This window comes from Toxoplasma gondii, chromosome XII (assembly GCF_000006565.2).
Source record: "Toxoplasma gondii ME49 chromosome XII, whole genome shotgun sequence".
In the NCBI taxonomy this organism is placed as follows: Eukaryota; Apicomplexa; class Conoidasida; order Eucoccidiorida; family Sarcocystidae; genus Toxoplasma; species Toxoplasma gondii.
The window spans coordinates 4,899,913-4,921,393 of NC_031480.1; the positions used below are offsets into that span (position 1 = coordinate 4,899,913).

Below are 21,481 nucleotides of genomic sequence, written 5' to 3' on the forward strand. Positions count from 1 at the left end.
GCGACGGCAGATAGCCTGTCCACCCTCAGTACGCGGCATACAGCCGCCCTATTAGAGATAAATTAAAGGCGAGCCCTATTCTGGGCGGCACGAAGTATACAATGTGGGGGTAGAAAAGATTCACTCGGTGAATAAACAACTAACACAAGTGTTCACAGTTCCCTTCTGCAGTGCGACAGCGAAGGCCCACAGGCCATACACACCCGACGCTAGTATCCCTTTAGAGGCAGCTCTGACACGTCTGGAACCAACCAACTCGTGAACATATATGAGGTCCACAAACAGTGCATGCTCCTTACTCCTGATATAATAATTTCCAGAAAAGCCTACAGTGATATATTCAAGCAGACGCAACACGGAGGGGGGCAGATGGCGGACAGCACCAGATTTTCACGAATCGAAGAATTTCTGGACTGCTCCTGACTGAAGATACTGGCGAACTGAAAGGGTGTCGACAGACACCATTCGGTAGTGGAGCCTCTTTTGCCCACTCGAGGAAACCATACACATATCACAGTCTTCGGTCTACCTTGTTCCGCCACTACGACCCAAGAGTCTCACTTTATTTTCTGGATCGCAAATACATGTTTTAATATCAGGACGCACACGTGAACTTACATAAACTATGTCTAGAAGAGTCGCATCGCTCCAGTACAGAACAACCGGAATTCGCCCCATCTTCGCTTTGCAGCAGGTGCCCGGGGTAACCGTTTGCTGCGTGGACGGGTTTTTGCAGCAGAAAAACTGTGAATCGGCTGCTGTTTCTGGCGGAACAAAGTGCGCAGAGATGAGAAATCTGTGACTACTTCTGTCCGCAACGTGTCGCGACAACTGCACCTGAGAAGGAACACCAAATCGGAATCTGAGCATTCTATCCAAGCACTACACACTTTCTGTCGAAAGGTCGGCGGCATAAGCCGTTGCCCATGGTGAAAAGCTGCGGTGTGGGCGCAGAAAGTACTTCGCAGACTCGTAGAAAATCCTCCATTTCTGCTAGCTGCGCAGTGCCCTGCCTCAAATCGTGGGCCCCGTCCAGAGTCGGTTCATGTCGGCTGATTTTCCTTTCTTTCGCGCCACCGGGTTTCTCGCTACGCGGACGAGGTGCGAGGGCTGGGGTGCCAGGTGAGGGAAATTCTGCCAACAGGGTGCTGGCTCGACAGAGGCTTCGGGTTGCCGACCACTGTTGTCGCGTGATGCCCCCGCTGTTGAGCTGGCGCGAAGACGGCCACAGGGCGCCGCAGGCTTTGGCGAAATGACGTGGATCTCCTGGTAGGTACTGTTTATTTGTCCTTTCTTCCATTGTTCCCGAGTGACGGGGAGAAATGGGGCATTCTCGTGTCCAGAAATCCATCCAGGCACTTGCGTAATCTTTCTTTGCAGACCTGGACGTTGTTTGGGCACTGCTTACTCTTTGGAAGGAGCCTGCGCGCGTGTCGCCTGTGCGAAAAACAGCTCACAGCAGACAGCGCGTGTCCACATCACAAAAGTACAGCGGTTCTGCCGCTCTCTGCCGCCGCGTGCGCGGTGTATCACTTTGTCGCGAAGCTTCTGAGGTAGAAATTTGTAGGACTTGCATTGTTTTCTCTTTACACTCTGTCTTCTAATTTCTGTGTTCGAAAACTTTTGTGTTTTCTGTCTTGCCGCACGGCCCCGCTGGTAGAGACCGGGTGGCTTTTTCTGGGCCGCGCCAGCGTTCGCACAGTTCCTCTGCCTTTTTCAGACGTTTGGAAAATGTCGACTCTTCAGGACATTCGCTTGCCGACCTGGCAGCAAATTCGGCGGTTCGTTCAGGACCCCGAAATCGTCACCGCCGAAGTCCTTTTTCTCATCCTTACTCTGTCCAATGTCTTCGTCATGTACCGCCTTTTCCTCGATGTGGTCCCCTACCCCGTGTTCGTCACTTGGTGGCAACTGGCGCAGGGTCTCTTCATGGCCTGGTGTCTTGGTGAAACCGGAAAGGAATTCCCAAAATTTGCGTACTTTCCCCGCGTTGAGTTCGACAAGAAGCTGCTGAAGAAACTTGTTGTCCCATCCATCGTCAACGCATTTATGCTTGTGCTCGCAAACGTGGTGCTCTACCGCACGAACTGCGTTGCGACGTTGCCGGTTACAGTTTCTTTTGCAGTCGTCCTTCACCACGTCACCCGTTTCATTGGGTGCGGCGAAGAGTACATGCCCATGAGGTGGCAAGCCGTTGGCCTGCTCATGCTCGCCTTCGTCCTCGGCTGCACCGACTCGATGACTGTCGGCGCCCAGGTCCTCCCATGGGCAGTGCTGTACTCCATCTTCTCCGCAGCCTTCCGTGCTGCCTACCTGCAAAAAGTGATGCACGAAGTCGACGGCCGCGGGAACCTCCTGTACAACCACCAGCACATCATCGGTGTCGCCCTGTTGCCCATCCTCTGCCTCGTGTGCGGAGAATCCCGAGTCATCACCAGCATGCCGATGAACTTCACTCTGCTGCACACTTGGCAAGTGTGGGGCTGCTTGGTCACCGTCGGCGCTCTTCCGTTTTTGAAGAACATCGTTTCTAACCGCCTTATCCGCCGTACCGGCCAAGCCCCGTGGAGATTCCTCGAGATCGTGTCCATCGCCCTGGTCTTCCTCATCGGTCTCGGCTTCGGCGTTCCCGGCTGGCAAGGATTCATCTGCATCCTCCTTGTCTTGGCAGGACGTACCTTCTGCGCGTACGATGTTATCATGAACGCTGCTGATGTCGAAGCTGCCCGCGAGACTCGAGGCGGCAGCCGCGCACCTCAGGAGCTGGGCGATGCTAACGAGCTGGAGACGGGCTCTCAGTCCTCTCAGAAGCCCTTCCTGCAAGCAATCCAGGAAGATGGCGGCGAGGTAAGACACGTGGTCCCAGTCATCTTCTTGACACACTGAAAAGACAGCTTGGTTGCAAGACGCTTTGGTGGTATACTGGCTGTCATGTTTCCTGGCTGTGTCTATGGTTTTGTTGCAGAACTACGCCGACGTTTGTGACGACGAAGCCCATTCGAGCTAAGCACTTCTCCGAGCTGATGCGTTATGTACTTTAAGGACCTGAGACTCGACGCCAATACTTCGGCCTTCTTTTTCCTGACTCAGACTGTGTTGTACATTGGCGACGCAACCTACATGTATTTTGATTAGCGATGCTGTCAGAATTGGTTCCGCGTTGTGGTTGGAGATGGGCACTGATCCGATGGGTTGTGAAACTGGAACGAGCGACTTCTTATGTTTGAACACGCACGGATGCGGTTATTTTCCTCCATGAGTGTCTCTGTCCCGGTGTATACCGGCTGAGACGTAAGACAGTCTGCAGCTCGCAACTTCCTGTGGTCCAGTAAAATGTCTTTCGGGGAGATGTCATGTCCCAGTGATGTCGATATAGTCTTTGACGTTTCTTTGTTTTTGTGGGAGGGACAGAAACTGGTGTGGTGACTCTGTCACTTGCGCCAGATAAACTGTATGACCCACCTGATTCTCCACTCCTTACGCTTCAACCAGCTGCAGCCCGTTATCTAGTGCGCGTTACTTGGCTAGTTTCTGCTACACATTTCGTGTAGGTCCAAACCACATCTTCCTACAAGAGATCAGGTGGAGACGGGCAGTTATCCGTAAGCTTGACAGATTGCACTTGGAAATACAGTGGTTGAGCAATGTATGTTGCAGGCAGTGTGTCTTATTATGGGTTAGAGACCAGTAGCAAACCTTGTACAAAGACTTTCATACAGTAGAACGGTTGTCGCTTGTTTCTAGTTCTTCACTGGCTTACGAGAGAAGTATAAAGAGCCAGTCAGTAACCGGGTATATTTGTTACACACTTTCTCCGTTGCGCAGTGGTAGACGACGCTCTGTCACGTAACGCGGTTGAATGCGAACCAAAACCACCCGAATATCAGCGGACAGCGCTTGACTGATGCAAGATGACCCCTAATAGCATCTTGGTAAAACTATATCGTTAAACTCTTGGCGAATGAAGTGATGCACGACAGAGGAAAGACAAGCAGCGGTGCTGTTAGTCAGTACTGCGTAAGATGCAACCGAACTCACGGTTCCGGTCGTTCTCTATCAATGGCCACTCCTTTGCCACAAACCTACCACCAACGGGGACAGGAAATACAGGAGCCGTTCCTCCTGTGACACTGAGGTTCTCGAATTACCACAGGGGAACTGCGAACCTACTGGTCGCGTAGAGAGTGAGACCGCTTCACTTTTCGGATGTTGCTTTTAGTGTACGTACTGCGTCTTGCGCGTGTGAAACCTGTCTCTGCGGTTGTACACTGCGTGTCAGTTCAATTCGACTTTGCTGTTTTCAACCGTACGATGGAATGGAAACTTGAATATCTGCCTCCACAAAAGGATTGTACAAGTAGTGTAACTCGCGAGTCATCCTCTAATTAGTTTTAGCCAATTGAATCAACCGGGTTGGATCACGGAGAAAAAAATGGACCGGGAGGAAGTAAGCAGACAGCAACACGTTCTACTAGCGATTTCACATGACCGAATACTAGGTTCGTATTCTGAAGCGTAAGCCATCGCACATTCCGTCGCGAACGTCTTCGACAAGTTCCGTGTCCTGATAGAGGAACTTCACACTGTTTCAAAAGTGGCCCTACGAATGTCCTCTCGTATAAGACAGCTCAAGAAAGCGCTTGAAGACGCAACGTACGTCTTTAATTGACTTCCATGATTTTGAATGGCCAAAACTGAAGACCTATTTGGGTATGCTCCCCCAAAGCAGAGGGGCCGACGAGGGATGCCTCAGCGGACTTGCACAGTCACGCAAGGAAACGCGACTCTTTGGCGTTTCTCGCACTTGCGTGCACGGCCCATCCCCTCTACGGGGAAAACACGCTGATCATGCCACTTCGTCGTGCGAAGTGGACTTGCAGCCCGTCCGCAGAGAAGCTACAGCTTCTTTTCACGTGAGTCAGTGATATGCGATCTGCTTGCGCCTTTCCCATTTGGTGTGCCTCGCCAGGAGATCGGCTGGAATCCATACGCTGCTGACACGTACGTGCATGCACCTCCACGGAAAGGATCTCAAACACCCCCATCGTGCGAGCAACTTGATTTTCTTTGCCCTGCATGCCGCTGGGCACGCGCCATGTTTACCCAACCTGGAGCAATGTACTTGGGTTTTCTCCAGCGGACTGGCCGGTCGACCCCTTACAAAGCGAATAAGAAACACAGCAAGAATGCTGTCAAAACAACCAGCAGGCACGCTCACGTGCATTAAACCAACGAACCCTGTTTTCCTGTCGTCGTTCTGCTTGATGACGTCCCTTTGAGGGGAAGTGTGTGTGCGTTTTCCTACTATACATGTTTCCCAGATGATTCGTCGATATGGGTGTGGGTATTAATGCCATGGGGAGGTCTGTTTGCAGATCAGTTTTTCTTCCACAACAGACAGCCTTGCCTATGCAATCGGAAAATAGCTTGAGAAGCTTCACCCTGGTAGTGGACATGTCACTTGGTTTCTTCGTTAAGAAATTCAATGAATCTCTCCGATAGCCTTTTGCCCTGCAAGCGATGACACATGGGCACATGCCGAACTGAGGTTTCACTTCATGCCTACGGCAAGGAAACTAACAAGGCTGAGTTCGGATCCACGCCAGCTGAGGGGGTGACTCCAGTTATCCCTTGTACGCAGGATACATACCTGTTCCTGGTCCTCTTGGGCTCCTTTCCTGGCGCGGATGCCGATCTTCGCTCTGTCCTCTTCCGATAACTGGAGCACGTCGCATATCAACAAGAAGACTTCATCTCGTCGCCGAATTTGGCCCTGCAGATAGCAAAACACAGCCCAAGCGCCCTTCACATTCTCTCATCAGTGCATTTCACCTTACACCTGTCCACTGCCTCGACATTTGACGGCAAGCACCTACTTCCAGAGCTTGGTGCTTAGATATCATTTCAGATATCAGTCGTCGATCTACGTAATGTTCTCGTTCGTCTTCCTCCTTCTGTTGCCGTTCCAGTACAGATTCAATCTCGCCTCTGCACGCACACACGCCATACGGAACACATCGCTTAAGCTCTTCGTTTGCCAGCATGTGTTAATTGTAGGAGAAACCAAGGCACTTTGACGCCTGACAACATCATCGATCTTGTGTTCCGTTTCAAGCGTTCAACCTCGACCTCCGGGGGGCTGACAACACTGTCCTTACTTGAGCTTTGCGTTCTCCGACTGGAACTTGTCCAGGGCCTCTTCCAAAGCAGTCACCTTAGTCTGGGCCTCCGCCAGTTCCTCGCGGGTTCCCGAAAGGTTAGTCACCGCCCCTGCATTCTGCACACGATGACAAAGCGTGAAGTCAGATACATCTGAAAAAAGCAGATTGGATGTATCGCACCACACTCCGCAGTCATGCAGCGCTGGCAACCGGTCCACACAGACGCATCACTTGCACTGAATTACATTTTGTAAGGTGTGAGCACTTAATGCACCTACTTCTTCCAGCTTCCTCCGCAGCTGTCGCACTTCTGTTTCAGTTTGTTCCTTTTCTCCTTTTAGCCGCTGCACCATTGCGTCACTCTCCTCCTGAGCACCAAGTAGAACTCGAAATTCAGTCATGTGGACTCACGAGAGAAGTTCAGTACACCGCAGACTCACGACTTCGGCAGCTTCACACAGTGCTACGATCCACGCATAGTTAGGACCCACCTGCATGTGCTCCATGACCTTGTTAAGACTTTCAACCATCCGACGCGCTTCGTTCAACTCGGCCTCAATGGCATCGCGATCAGCAAGAGACTGGATCAACTCCAGCTCTAAACGACAAACCAGCGGGCACCAGAGCACTCGAATCTCAACCTTGAATATGTGCCTGCGCCTTGCCTAGCGGAGTCTCTTTGAGTATCTACCGTGACGCTACGTGTTCTCACGATTATTTAAGAGAGTTTTTTGACAAAAAGCTGAATCCAATTGATATAACATTGTTCAGAATGAAATGCAAATAACTTTATGTAGAGGTCCGAACTGATCAATCCTGCAGAATTAGCAGAAGAAATGAGAGTAGTTGTGAAATGCTCGTCGAACCGGACGCTAGAAGCTGGCAGTCCTGGTTCTCACTGTGTGACAACATCTCCAAAAGGCGTGACACGTGGACCCACCTGACTGATTTTGAACGCTTTGAAGATTGCTCAGTCGTGCGAGTTCGCCTTTAGACAAAGCCAGTTCCTTTTCCAAAGTCTCGACCTTCTGGTGGCATAACGCACAGTACAAGGCACGGAACGTCGTGCGGAGCTCTGGGTTCGTTCCCTGGTTTTCTCGCGCCTGTCCTTGCATACATTTTGAGTTCAAATAAAACTGTATTTAGGGAAACGCAACGGTTAGCTTGCTGTACAGTCGAATTATCGTAGACGCGTGTAGTACACGGGTGGGGGGCACATTCGGGAACAAACGACTCACACATGTCGCTTGGTACTCTGCGGTGTTGCCCTGTCTTACCATTGCGTATGACCGATGCTCGGAGAGTTCTGCTGAAGCGACTTGCAAGGACTGTGACACGTCCGCATGAGCTCGCTGAGTAGGTACAAGAAGTACATTGACAGCGTGATGACACGATGGGATTGATGGCATTCACATTGACACACCGTTCGTTTTCATCCCTCCACGGAGAGCTGAAGCCGGTCCGGCAGTGCCTGAGGCTGTCCCTTGTACTCGGACGTACTTGCCAAGCCTTGACCTGGAGAAGAAGGTCCTGATTTTCGCATTCGAGTTGCCGAACGCGAGCAGCCACAGGGTCACCTGGCCTCTCTGCTTCGTCACTCTGTGCCTCCTTGCGATTGGCCGTTTGGAGTCGCTCATACTGCTGGAGCAACGCATCGTACTGCTGCCTGTAAAGAGGTGCACCTTCCGCAGTCATGGACACTTAATCCGAAACCCCCTCATCGAAGACACTCCAGCTTCCATCTGCGAAAAGCAGCCTCCAGGAAATCCCCGGAAAATAGTAGTCGGACGGTCTGACAGTTCACGCGTCCGTTTGGCAACATTCTTGGTTGAGAGAAAATGACACGGCACTAGTTGGTGTAGGTCACCAAGACAACTCCTGCAAGCGGAAAACTGCGATAAATATACCTTGTACGCCTGTATATTAGCGAGTGAATGCCAATCAAACATGCGATTTCCCATGACACCAGTTTGGAAGAGGAGGCCCACGGCGCGTAAAGACTGACTTCAGTCAAACATAGCGACACCGAAGGGCAAATCTGACGATTCCGGTGTCCCGCTTCAGACACGTCATCGAGCGTCACGATTACAACTCAAAGTTTTAGAGACGTTCCACCACTTGAAATGCAGATTTTGGGTACCTGATGGAACGGAGAGCTTCGTTCATGTGCTGCTGGAGCTGCGCCTGGCGTTCTGCCTCTTGGTCTTCAGCCTGCGTTAAAAATGGTGCAGAGAGAAGATCCTCTGAAGCATTTTTGTCAGTCTCCCGCTCAGTATGTCCACTGCTTCTGAATTCAAAAAGCGTCCTATCGAGCGCCACCTTTATCAGGTTGAGCTTGCTCTGCAGCCCCTGTACACGCATCCGAATTATTATCCTCCACGACTTTACCTGTCGAAGAAAGCGTGATACAAAGCCGTGGTGCGTCCGGGTAGCTGCCGCTATCTCTGACGTCGCGACGTTGCCGAAGGCTTTCACGAAGATTTCAAAGTCTCAAGCTATCAAAGAAGTCAAGAAATGTGGCGCTGTCTCCGTTGCTCACCTTCTTGGCGGCCTCCGTTGTTTGGTTCACTTGGTGCTCGAACGCTTGTCTGACACTTTGCAGCTCTTCCTCGAGCTCATGGATCCGTCGCTCCTGCAAAGAAACCCGGTGCTGGAGTAGCTGTCGAAGACGCACCTCGTCTTGCAGTTGCTTCTCAGCCACGCCGTCACCGTGCAAGGAACCTTCGTTTTCTCCGGCTAAGGAACAGATGGAAAAGTACGCACAAACGGAGGCCCCGCGTAGCCGCATTCTATCGCCAGAATGAGGAACGGTCACTAGTTAGACGTGAACATTACAACATTACACAAAGAAGCGAATCGCATCACCACATACGCGCAGCACAAGCTGACACCTGTTTCTCGGGTGGTTACACACATATATATGCAACTCCAACTATTCAAGCATATCGAAAAAAGTCTACCACAACACCAACACCCTAGAACGCGGTGGACACACACTGAACACTCTCTTCGCACAACGAAAACGTATTCACGCCACCCAGATCGGGTCCATGGAAGTTCCAGCACTTGCGCGAGAGAGACAGAGGTCTACGTCCTGGGGACAACACCATCGCCTCCGCCTTCTTTTGCAGATGAGATGGACAAGCGGCAGAGAGCACTCCTCACACGTGACCTCCAAGGTGCTGAGAAGAGCGGCTTTTGCACACCTGAGGAGTTATGAGTCAACAGATCCTCAGGGACGACAGAACTCGTTGCCTCCGCGGGGTTTCTAGTGGTGGAAGACTGTCGAGACAGAAAGAGTCTTCTCTGTCCTTTTTCTCGATCAAGCACCCTTGCCTCTTCGCCAGTCGTCGGAGTCGGAGCAAATGACGAATCGGCTTCGACAGACAGACAGTGAAGACACTCGAGGAGCCGAGCCGAGACTGTCAACCACTCAAGAATCGGTGACGCATGCTCCGGAGGTGTGGGCAGGCGAGACGGATTCGATTCACTTTCCAGCCACTCCAGCTGGCTCGGAGGCAGACGCGGACCCCAACTTGCAGAGACGGCTCGCTGGAACGACCGCGACGCTGGTCACAGAGACACACATAGTGAACTCGCAGAACCGACAAAAAATCTGCTTGCAAGAGAAGAAACACAAGGTAAACAACGGCGGTGGTGATCCGACACCGACGTCGAGACAGTCTAAACAAACAGCACTTCCGCAGAGCCACGGAAAGTCTCCCAACTCATGTATACGCACAGATTTCCACGCGTATACATATAAATATATATGTAGACATTAACACACACACACACATCTTCAGCTGCGTATGCATTATAATGGGCCTTTCTTGACCTTTTTTCCTCGAAAAAAACCGACTTTGGAAAGAAATCAATCATGTCTGTCTCTCTCCATCCTCGGCGCTCGTGCCACTCTTACCTGTGATTGTCTTCCACTCATCAATAAGCCATTCGGCTCTTCCACTTGCTCTCTCAATATAGCAACACGCTGCGTCGAGTTGCATGAGAGCCTCCTGACCCTCTCGGCCTTTTTCATCTTCTTCACTGCCCTCTCTATCTCTCAACGGAGTCCCGGAAGTGTCTCCGTCTGGCTCCGAGCCAGAGTTGCCGTCGCCTGCTCCCAACCCATTCAGACAGGACAAAGAAACGCTACTTGCACTTCTGTTCTCCGCATGCCGAGAACTTTTGTCTGAAAAGAAGCTCTTCGAGGCTCGTGGAACTCCGTTGAATGTCGGGGGAAGCCCGGTGGCGCTGTCTGGAGCACAGAACGCGTGGAACAATTTGCTGATTGGGACTCGCAAGTCACTGACAGCAACCAGCGAGCCCCCTGCGACCGAAGAAGGCTCAGAAAAAAGATTGGTTTCTGGAGATGTATGCGTCGGTGTGGGGTCGTCCCGAGGCAAGGAGAGGGCCGAAGGGACACCACGGGGCGCCCGGAGAAGGCGGCACTGGTTCCGCAAGTCCACAATCAACTGGGTGTGCTCTGCGGTCTCCTTCTCTGGTGACAACCGACACAGCCAGGAGACGAAAAGAGATATTCTGTGTCCTTGCTGGGAATTCAGCACAAAAATCAATTGACAATCTAGTAGAGGGAACTAGGCATTTATTCACTTGTTTGCTTAACCTGGGAAAGAGGGAAGGAAAAACGTCTGGAGAAAACGACAAAGCTTGTGAAAAACAGGCCGAGAAATGGCAGCTAAGCTCAGGTCGGGAAAGGCTTGCTTTCCGCGCCCGCAGCCCCAGTTCAGAAGGCGCCCAAGACATGAGGCAAGCAAACGAAAAACCTTGAGGACAGAGATAGCAGAACGTGTCGAGTGAACTTCAAGCGTCACATCTTGTCCAGCAGCATTGGCTTTCGCTTGCTTTCTGGGCGCAGCTGTCTACGGATTTCTGTCAGCCACCCCACGATGCGACTAGGGTCCAGACGACCAACGCGAAACGCGACCATCGTTTTCCACATGGACAACCAGAAACGAAGACTCCATCGGTTCGTACAAACACACTCGCGTTTTCTACAGGGTCACTTTTGCGTGTTGCGCGGAGCTCGGGTCGCAACATGACACACTCGCCGTCGGTAGGTAAGGAGCAACGCTCATCTCCTTTCTCTCGACATGGAAACCTAGAAAACTCAGCACCGCCTGCAGGTTGGTGGTGTGTGTGACGTCTGTTGCACTCACCTCTGCACTCCATGTACCACGCCTAGAAAAATACTGATGTGGAAGAACCTGGAAACAGTAGACTAGCGAAGTCCCAGTTGCACGCATACTCCCACAGAAGCAGCAAGAGAAAGGAAGAGAGAACGGAGTGGCGCTGCGTAGAGGCACCGCGCGCATGCGCATCACCTTCTTTCTGTTGGTCTCACCCGCCTGCTGAAGACGGCGTTCCAGAAAGAGACGCCGTTGTTCCTCCTGATGCAGACGGGTCTCCAGCGTCTTAATAGGGTCCTCTTGGCGAGACGACACACCGCGATGCTCTGAAGAATTGTCCGCCTGCAGCCACGAAGTGAACAGCAAGATCCATGCATGCATTTGACAGAAAGAGTTCATGTCAGAGCTTCTAATACAGGTGCCTGGGGAATGCGTGAGCAATGCATGCAAAAAGAAAACAGCGAGACATACCAAGAAAGCAAAAACCTCCAGAGAGAAAAGCAACGCGCTCTAAAAAGTGGATGGTCGAATACACTCGGCCGAAGAACCATTACTGTTTGCCTCAGGCAGGATGTCAAAAGCATACAGTCCACGCATATTCATGTTCACACCTTCACACATGATATACGTGTGTATATATATATATATATATATAAGTATATGTATGCGAAAGAGATGAACACACAACCATGTACATACGCTGGTAGTAGGTTGGTATATGGAGGCAGGATGGAGCTCAAAAGGAAAGAGACACGCCAGAGGGATGCATGTGGACAATCCCTCTCGCGTTCCACCTAACGGAAAGAGGAATGCGAGCTCAAAAGTACTGCCTCATCATTGGAAACTCAAACTGCAACGAAGAGCAACGGGGTAAGCCACAACTTTGCATTTAGCTGGACAGTGGAGACTAACATGCACGTCACCGTCGCTGCCTTCTCCTAGCAACTCCTCTTGTCCCTCTTCTTCATCTTCTTCCTCTTCGTCCTCCGAGAGAAGAACCTGCAAACGCACCAGGGTGGCACAGCATGTTGTAGAAATTATTTTTGTCCAGAAACGACACATCGGTGTAAAAACTCAACGTTTGTTAAGAGCACAGAAGGAAGACAATCAGAGTAAAACAGGAACTCCTCCACAGTTTTTACGTTTTTTTGTGTGAGAAATGGATCTGTGTCTTCAACATCGAATTTGTGAGGCAGCAGTGTCTCCCATGTAATCCGCCTCCTCGTCACGTTCGTCAGTGAAACCGTGAAGGCAGCAGCTGTGAAGAGAGACAGGGGGCATCTGCCTGATCAGTATCATCATACTTGGAATTCTCTGAGACACGAATGTTTACAAGCTCTTTCTCGGTCCTGGTAAGTATGCACAACGAGTTGGACTTCTGACCAGGATACAGTAAGAAACGATAGTTCACCGCCTGATGTAGGACGTGAGCTGCGTAAGAACATCTGGAGAAAGGTCCCCTTACTTTGGAAGCCAGAAAGAGTGAAAGGAGTCAACGAAAACGGAAAGAGGGGTTGCCTGTTTCTGATACGCTTCAGAGTTGTGTCTACCTTACCGCGTTGAACTCTTGAACCGCCCCGCGGAGAGCTGACCAAGCATTCTTCATTGTTGACAAACAGGCAGGGTCGCCTGAGCGAAGCACAAAAACGGAAACGATGCGATTCCGCCGCAAAAATCTGGGATATCTTGAACGACGGCCTGTGGTATCCAACGTTACGAACGCCCGTGTTTACAGCTGAATGCCTGTATAAGAAAGCTGGACCAAAAACGATGGCAGAACGACAGGAAGGGAAAGTATAGAAACTCGGAAAATGCCGCCGACACAAAGAGCCCTGTGACGATTGTTACCACGGCTCGCTGCCGAGGAGGGGGGTTTCTGACACTCGGACTGGGAGCCAGCTACAGCGGAGGGCGAATGAAAAACTGTTTTTACGGGACGTGGTGCGCACTCTTCCTCTCTGAGAACGAGAGTTTGACACAGAAATGGCTAACGCTCTGACTGAAATTCGTTATAATCGAAACGACTTCCGTCTCCAGACTGCAGGCGAAGACTGGCCGCGATTCGACACGCTTGTGTGCTGCTGTAGTGGGTCACCTGGGAAACGCTTGGTACCCACTGCACAACAGGATCGACACAATCACCATTCAGTTTCTCCCTACTGGAAATTTGATGCCGTTTTCAGATACGGAGCGGTTTCTGTTGCTTCATTTCCGGACAGAAAAGACAAAGAAACGCTCTATGAGCTTCTGTAGGTCGTGTTCGCCGAACGCGCTGTCGGCACCTTGCATGCGCAGCTTTTTGGCGAAAAGTATGTTTTATATGCGTTACCTACCACGTGGCAAAGAAAGAGAACACCGGTGAAGAAGACATAGAAATCAGGACGGCTGCAGCAATGAGGAGGCTGCTTGCAGGACTGTCAACTAGACTATTCCAGTGTCCGGCAATTCGTGTACTCCACTGAGGAACGACGTCACTTCTTGTGCTGTGCGCTGTGAACGTCGTCATCAGAGAGTACAGGCAGTTGTCTGCGAATTTCCCGGGTTCTGTAACGCAGGTTCTCCTATGGGTGGAATCCGCGGTATCTTTCCCGTCCATCTATAAACAAGCGTAGGACAGTTGCTCTGCCTTCAAACTATGCGATACCCGGTACTGCGTATCAGCCAGATTCTAGCAAGTATTACCGTTGTTATGGTAGGAAGGTTTGAATCACTAGTTGCACGCACGTACGGAAACAAGAACTCTCATAGTCTAAATTCTTTTCAGCGGATATAACCGCCTCCAATCTAGCTGGACCTGCCCGGCGCGAAACAGGAAGCAGAACCATACATTAACGATATGTGATTGATACATTCTTCCAAAGGCACGGATGATACAGCCTGGAATACTTTTTTTGCTGGGGCATGAAACGCCACAAAACGGACACAGTTCTATAAGGACCACTGGATGGCTACGTGCCGAAGAGTTCCACAATTTGAGGGCTCCAACGCATAGACTTGTGTTGTCACTGCATTCAAGGTTGTGTCGGTAGACACAACTTAAATGCATTCTCAAGCAGAGCCTTTTCTTTTGAATGGCACTTGGTTTGTGAATAGAGGAGCAGAACACAAACCAGATTCGGATGAATGAAATTAAACCCCAGATTCCACAGTGATTCACAAACGACAAAAGAAGAGCAACCGTGACAGATATTTGCAGGGCAGATAATATCGGACTTAGTACATATTTAACTCTAGGCGTCTATATATTTCCCTGCTCGTTTGTGCTGAGGTTGGCGACAAGCTGTTTCAAAGCTAAGTCCTTGTCATTGTTGTGGGCGACCAGTGCTCTGAAGAAGTACACAGAAACGAAAAGCTCGGCAATCATAAGTGCATCACGGACATAACACTTGTTCTCGAAACGCTAAACAAAACTCTTTGCAGTGAAGACAGCGGGAACGCATCCGACAGGTGGATTCGTACCTCGAGAATAGTCTTTAGCCACACCACCCTCTTCAAACCTGGTTTTAAATTACGCCATATAAATGACAGTTGAAACCAATACTGACAGATGGATCCACTGTGCAATTTGCCCAACGCATATTCAAATTCGACGACTTCTTCCTACTTGGCTATTTCTCCGTAGGTAGCTGAGGGAACAATGTCCTTGATTTCCATAATAAGAATGGACTCGGCTGGCTTCTTTTTGGATCGGTCCTTCTTCGCTCCCTTCTGTGTCTTCTTCGCCTCTGCTCACAAAACAAGACTCGGTTGCTGGCAGCATGCGCTGCGTGGAGTCTAGGCGGCGCGGGCAGTGGCTGTTGTTTTTCCCTCTACGGGTTCAATCGCGCGCACAACAAATTTATGACTTCAGATAGTCTCGCACATGCCGAGACTGTTTCTTGATGAAGGGTATTTCTCCCTTTTCTCCTGCGCTACTTACCACCCTCAGACGACGAACCGTTATCGCTCGAGCTGCTGTCTGAGTTCTTTCCTGCTTTGTGACCCACTTGCGTGGCGTCCGGTCCACCAACAACAGCAGGATTTCCCACAAACTGCGAGGGCACAGGAAATCCAGAAGTAGCAGGAGATTGAGGTGGTGGATGTGAATAGGGTCCAGGTGCAGAGCCTTGCCTCGGCGCTTGCCACAGCCACGACGGAGAGCCCCCCTGGGGCGGAGGAGCAGGCACGCAACTCCCTGAAAAAGGGATGGGTTGAGGGGGAGGCACTGGTGGTGGACAACTGGCTTGAATTGGATACTGTGGGTACGCCGCGTAGGGAACAAGCGGAGGCATCACATGTGGCATGCCCACGCCATATGCGGGAGCCGGCTCAGCGAGAGGGCACCTGTACGACGGGGAAGCGCCGGACACGAATCCGACGTGCGTCTGGTTTGCCGGAATTAGAAGCCGACCTTGAGCTGCTGCTCTTGCTTGCTCGGCGGTCAAAACGACAACTTTTTGCTGTCCACTCCCACTCGAATACTTCATCTCACTATGGGGTGGCAGCAGGCGAAGTTCGATCTGAAGGGCGCCACCTATCTTCGCCAAAGCAGCATCTTCGAGGGGATAATATTTGTTTTGCACTTTGTTTTCCTACGTTTCACATCCACCATACCAAAAGAGACTTCGCTTCTGAATCCACAGATGTAGTGCTAGTCTGAGCGTCGACTGGTCCTTCAGTTCTACGTCGTTTTTGATTTTTCGTAAAAGGCTGGTCAGTGTCAAATAGTCAGATGCTAATGGAACCGAATGGGAAGCAGGTCTGCTGGTTCGTTCATGCTCAGGTAAAACAGGGTTTGGAAGCCGATATATCAACCCTGATTCCGGTGTGCACACTCGTCTAGGCGCTGCAGTTTGAAAATTTGCGCACACTGTAACTATACACTCTAGAAATTGGTCATGCGCATTCCTTCACATGCGTGGCTCGCAATATATACACTTTGCCTTGATATAGCAGTGTGACCGTGCAAAGTGATTGGACACGCATGTCCGCATTCTTTTGTACCGTAGATCCATATTCTTTGCATGAGTCTGGAGTATGATGAAAGTCAATGATTGAGGCCTGGTGCCCAGCCCGGACGTGCCTCTGCTAATTCCTACATCCAGTCCTCTATTATCTTTCTACCACCATAAGAAAAGCTGGTTTCCAATACATTTCAAATTCACCAAGCTGCTCAGCGTAACCTACGAACATTAGACATCGACACTCCTTACTCACAGTATCCCGAATGTGACGAGTATTTTTCGAACAATCTCGCCTTCTGCCGTTCCTTCAAAACGCGTAGGCCCTAAAATGATGGCTTACCTCAAGAGTTTGAAGATTGATTGTCACAAATCCCATTTTCTTGTCTTTCAGCAAGACATTTGCATCCCACAGCTCAAGAGTCAACGTGTGCGGCCCGAATGCCTTCTGTAAAGGGTAATGAAGGGAAAGGCGGAACTGAAGCTTAAAGCCCCTACCAGGGGATGCCAGATTTAGCCTCTGGCTTGTATTTGTTGTATTGCCTTTATGTCCATATCATGAAACCCATTTTTAACCCGAGCAGTTGCCGCGTTTCGAACTCAAGCCTAAGTAAATACCGGTAGACTTTCGTGAGTACCGCGCTCTCCGATATACACAAGTAGACGCACATGTCTACACACTGCCACTGTCCAATGCACAGCAGTGCTGTCTTGGAAAATTTCTCTCACAGTCACAGCTGGAAAAGGGGAGAAGGCTTCTTCAGCGCCTACGCGCAAGCCGTGCGAGCAAGCGGGCGGCTCCTCCCGATTGACTTCTCCCGATTGACTTACGTCATACACAAACGTGAACTGCTGGTTCCACACCGGATTCACAGATTTCTTCACCGTCTCTGTACGGTATTGAGTGCCTCTGTACTCGAACTGAGAAGGCACAGACAAAATATACATGAAGAAAGCGCCTCCATAAACAGGGGCAATGAAAATAGAACTGATGATCGACCTCATGGCGGCTTCTGATATACCGTAGTAATATGTAGCATGTGCGCCGCAATACTTTCAGACCCCTGTCACCACGATCACGGGTTGTGCCACTGACGCTTTCGTGTCCGAATGATAGTCACACTATAGCGATAAAATGCCCACGAACTGATGAGAACCAGTGGTTCAAACCGACGACTTCCACGAATCTTGAAAGGCGGGTCCCAAGGAATGTGTAATAAGGCATTCGCCCACTACTTCTCTTGAGTGTGTCGTCGTTATGCAGTACCGTTTTACTTCCAATCCCATACACTGTCAAACAAAATTACGTATACTTCCACTGAATCTCGAAATTACTGAGGTGTCAATGAGCGGTTGGAAAAATTCGCGTGCCGTTTCAGTTACTAGAAGGCAAGTCTCAAAAGACGCCAACAAGAGAACTCCGTCAACGGCAATCGTTCTATATCCACGCTGTTTAATTCCATCGACATCTTTGGTAGGCCCATTTTCCGTCTCACTTTGATGTACGGATCAGAGGACTTTCCGGAATCCATGGCGGGCAAGTCGATTCCCCGGTGTATGACGACTTGGACTCGAGGGAGCGACATGGTGCCCTAAAGTGGAAAACTGTCGAAGGTGATGCTAGCCAGAAAAGCGATTTACAGACTAATCGAAGCTCCCCAAGAACAACAGAGAACCCGAAACTCCGAGACAGATGAAGGGGAGGGATACCAAAAAAAGTAACTGTGTCTAGAGCTGCCCGGTTCAATTGCCGATATTAGGTTGTCACAGGTTGCTCCAAACAGTATTCGACTGGTTGGTGTTTTTCACGGCGAGAAAGTCACACGGGAGTTCGGCATCTACCCGCAACACGCGCGGCTGTGCTTCCAGAGGAAGGAGCTTTCTCTGCAACAGCGCTCTACACTTTAAGTCGAACACCTGAGGACAAAAGGGACACTAGTCCCAAGAATGTCACGGAGTCATCCACCGATAGGCGAATTATTCACTCAGCATAAGCTTTCCCGTTACCATGATCTTAAGAAAACGAGCGCCCATCTGCAACCAGGCTGGCAGGGCGCTCACTGTAATCCGTTCTGTTCGATAAACTCGAAAAGACCAACCACGTGTCCCACTTCAGATTCAAAGCGCTGGAACAAATCTCCCTCGATGATGAGAACTGAATGATCAACAAAAGTTGCAAAACAGTGTCAGAGAACAGCAGATGACAATTTCCTTCGACTCACCGGTTGGTGACACAAGTCCACGCGGCATCCGCGAAGCTTGACGACGAAAAACCCCGCCCTGCTAGTTTTTATCACGGCTTGTACACAAAGTCGGGACGGAACGGTTGACACAGCAATGCTGGTGCTGAATACCCAACACCCGACACCAAAGATATTTACAAAAATACCAGGCCACACGGCCAAAGATAATTCGGGGGACGCAGGTCAGCAAGCGACGTGACCAGGAGGTGAATCACGGCGTCAAAAACACGCCCATTCAGCAACAGTGTCACATTTGCAGCAACGTTTGACCGTCCACTCATCGAAGGGTGGAAGAAGTGAATCATGCTTTAATGCCGCTACTTTATTTTTCCAGATCCAGTAACAAAGCGAGCGTGTTTCGTGGCAACCTCTACCGAGCACGAAACGGGACCTTGGCCAGTCTGCAGTTGCATTGGGGGGTAGTCCACTCATGCAGTTGTCTGCCAGTAAACCAAGTGACCCCCTCGGCCGGGGCTCGCTTGGCGAATCACACGTTAAAATGCCATGTTTATCTTTGGTAAAAATATTGCGACTATGGGAATGCGCATATAAATGCTCGCTTGCTGCTTTAAGAAATCCAAGGTGCCGTTTTCCTGCTGTGGTAACGCACATTTAAAGGCTCGCTTGCTGCTTTAAGAAATTCAAGGTGCCGGCTTCCTGCTCGACTGCTGCCGTGTGAAGGATCTTGATCAAGACACGATGTGCCGGTCAAAATGCCAATTTTTTCTCCGATACATTCCTCGGCCGGAAACAAGCCATGCAAGTGACTGTGGACGCTATACAGTAGCTTTACTGGTACAGAGATGTTAGGCAAGCCACTTTCGATCAGTACCGTGTCTTGTGAGCGCGACTGATCTTCGTTGCAAGGAAAAATGTATTGCAGGTGAGTCTCTTGAAGTCGATAGATAATCTAGCAAGTGTGGGAACGCGAAGCAAGTACAGAATTCGATATTTCTGTTCGCCGGCTGCGGAAAATTTCTCCCTGTCACTCAATTTTCGAGAGGTTAAGTCGGGTCTCTAGTTCAGGCAACCACGCGTTGTTTTCATGTTAACACTATCGCACACGTCGAGCAATCACTGTCGAAGAAAGAAGCTTGAACCGCCGCGACCGGCAACAAATAGACGGACAAAGATCGCAGAGTTTTGCCTGCTCCACTGACAGGAAGTCAGGGTGTAAGTTCGGTTCCGGTTCCCGTCCTGGTGACGCTTTCGTGGCTGATGTCAACAACCACCAGGGGCACCGGATGGCAGGCACACTTCGTGAAGGTGGGATAGTTCTGCACTCAATCAAGTTGCATACATTCCGCCATACTCAGAATGAAGAAGATGGTCGCAACTGCGCCCTGAGAGGCCAGACAGAACGCCACAGAGCAAATCTGATGCTCTTTCTTGAGTATTGAATTTCTTTTGTAGCTTCTTGGTGGTACCCCAGTGAGCGACAGAGAAAGTTGGAAAAAAACCCTCTTTCCTCCGAATCCTGTGCAGCTGAGTCTGCGACAGAACGCTTACTCCAGATTCATGGTCAAAGCTTCAAGCTCAGTATTCATGTCCAGTGGTAGGTACTCTGTTTCAGCCACTCTGGTTGGCTTCCTCAGATCTGATTCAGGGACACACAGATAAATACACAAGTATATGAAACTGATTTCAAATCACAAGCTGAACCCGAACGACATCAACTCTTCCGACGTTGGTCTAAGGACACCGACAAAAGGCGGAACTGACGCGAAAGAAATGTCTCGCTTTCTTACGGGAAAACAAGGTGGCTGGTCCCCCGCCAGAGCGTTGTGCCAGCCTTTTGCTACCAACGTCTTAAACGCAGTAGGAATGTTTTCCCTTTTTTCGAGTTGTCCTTCCAGTTGAAGGACAAGGCGATGGAGTTTCATGGTCGACTGCGTGTTGGATTTCTATCGCAATTTGAACATACACTTCCGAGCCCCGAAAAAGAGGACCCGACCTAAGAGAGGAAGAACACAGGCTTCTCTCTGTTGATATGACGACAGTACATGCTAGAGTCTCCTCAAGCTATCGCTACCATGCTTAGCTGTTTCTAAAAGTTGAAGGAACACGACCCAAGAATGACGATAGTAATCGGTGACGAACAGCGCAGCTAACTTGGTGCGCAAGCTCGTGGCACAGAGTCTTAACACAGAAAAACATAAAGCCATCTCTTTGTTTGCTCTCTAAAAAGATTCACCTGCTGTACTCCCAGCGACACGAGCTCTAAACTATGCGGGTACGACGGTTCATGCAATATAACGAAGGGATTGAAACACGAGAGATAGACTTTTTTGCTGAGCTCAAGAACAGTCTTCATCCGTGGAAAGGGGGATACGGTTTCCGCTTCTTAAGTGAACGGCCCAAAGATCTTTGTTTTCGGGTTTTTGCTCCTGATTTACCTCGACAGTGAACTGCTGCCGCAAGCGCAACCAGGGTTTGACTGACACACTCCGACAGACGCCTAACAACTCCTAAGGCGCGAAGAAGTCACTATTTGACATTCCTGTGCGTGTCACGCAATACCGCAGGTCCTTACCGGCTTTTTAAGCGATTGAACAAGCCGTATCAGTTTGTCTAGTGACCCTCCAAAAACCCACTGTCGAGCTGGTTTTCAAATTGCTTTACCGCATGCGCGGTATGATCTGCAGTTTTACAGCTGTCGGAAGTTGCTCAACTCCCCGCGGATAAGATACCTGGTGGCAACCCTCGGAATGCCTGAATTGTTAGAAAACTAACGTACTTAATGGCGTATTACTGAGAAAAAAGGACAGCCACGCGTGCCTGTTGCAGAAGACAACTGCGGAGAAGGGGTGGAAAAACTGTCAGCGGCTACGCTTCTTTCCTGGGAACGATTGACGCTGAAAATCAAAGTAGCATGCTCGTGAAAAGCGTTTGCTTTCGTTTCCGTAGCCCTATAGCGTCTGGGGGCACAACACATGGTGGAAAGGGGTTTTTCGCGGGGAGAAACGATATTTTTGCACACGTCTCGT

At 50.3% G+C, this 21,481-nt stretch overlaps 3 protein-coding genes across 3 annotated transcripts; 1 reads left to right on the plus strand and 2 right to left on the minus strand.

The window, feature by feature from the left end:
• The first annotated feature begins 1,249 nt into the window (after positions 1–1,249).
• On the plus strand, positions 1,250–3,982 carry GAP40. Its single transcript, XM_002367276.2, has 2 exons — positions 1,250–2,847; positions 2,966–3,982. The coding sequence occupies exons 1-2, from the start codon at positions 1,732–1,734 to the stop codon at positions 3,005–3,007; spliced, it is 1,158 nt and encodes a 385-aa protein (XP_002367317.1). The 5' UTR covers positions 1,250–1,731; the 3' UTR covers positions 3,008–3,982.
• A 354-nt stretch (positions 3,983–4,336) lies between these two features.
• On the minus strand, positions 4,337–13,512 carry TGME49_249860 (hypothetical protein). Its single transcript, XM_018780917.1, has 17 exons — positions 13,472–13,512; positions 12,867–12,940; positions 12,224–12,310; positions 11,527–11,653; positions 10,084–10,662; positions 9,368–9,730; positions 8,701–8,897; positions 8,302–8,372; positions 7,662–7,827; positions 7,439–7,513; positions 7,102–7,189; positions 6,653–6,759; positions 6,440–6,529; positions 6,159–6,277; positions 5,877–5,988; positions 5,651–5,773; positions 4,337–5,511 (listed from the first exon to the last, which is right to left on the minus strand). Exons 2-17 carry the CDS (start codon positions 12,915–12,917, stop codon positions 5,458–5,460), a joined length of 2,409 nt encoding a protein of 802 aa, XP_018635055.1. The 5' UTR covers positions 12,918–12,940; positions 13,472–13,512; the 3' UTR covers positions 4,337–5,457.
• A 68-nt stretch (positions 13,513–13,580) lies between these two features.
• TGME49_249870 (hypothetical protein) lies at positions 13,581–18,825 on the minus strand. Its single transcript, XM_002367278.2, has 6 exons — positions 17,748–18,825; positions 17,083–17,172; positions 16,595–16,699; positions 15,231–15,882; positions 14,916–15,036; positions 13,581–14,637 (listed from the first exon to the last, which is right to left on the minus strand). The coding sequence occupies exons 1-6, from the start codon at positions 17,835–17,837 to the stop codon at positions 14,550–14,552; spliced, it is 1,146 nt and encodes a 381-aa protein (XP_002367319.1). The 5' UTR covers positions 17,838–18,825; the 3' UTR covers positions 13,581–14,549.
• Between the last annotated feature and the right edge of the window lie 2,656 nt (positions 18,826–21,481).

Bases quoted from the DNA above. Each gene is read 5' to 3' on its own strand.
- GAP40 (XM_002367276.2), top strand. From the start codon at position 1,732: ATGTCGACTCTTCAGGACATTCGCTTGCCGACCTGGCAGCAAATTCGG. The intron at 2,848-2,965 runs GTAAGACACGTG...GTTTTGTTGCAG, and splicing joins TCCAGGAAGATGGCGGCGAG to AACTACGCCGACGTTTGTGA.
- TGME49_249860 (XM_018780917.1), bottom strand. From the start codon at position 12,917: ATGAAGAATGCTTGGTCAGCTCTCCGCGGGGCGGTTCAAGAGTTCAAC. The intron at 8,373-8,700 runs GTGAGCAACGGA...TTTTTAACGCAG, and splicing joins CAACGGAGGCCGCCAAGAAG to GCTGAAGACCAAGAGGCAGA. The intron at 6,530-6,652 runs GTGGGTCCTAAC...CTTGGTGCTCAG, and splicing joins AGGTCATGGAGCACATGCAG to GAGGAGAGTGACGCAATGGT.
- TGME49_249870 (XM_002367278.2), bottom strand. From the start codon at position 17,837: ATGTCGCTCCCTCGAGTCCAAGTCGTCATACACCGGGGAATCGACTTG. The intron at 17,173-17,747 runs GTGAGACGGAAA...GTGCCTTCTCAG, and splicing joins CCTCTGATCCGTACATCAAA to TTCGAGTACAGAGGCACTCA. The intron at 16,700-17,082 runs GTAAGTCAATCG...TACCCTTTACAG, and splicing joins AGTTCACGTTTGTGTATGAC to AAGGCATTCGGGCCGCACAC.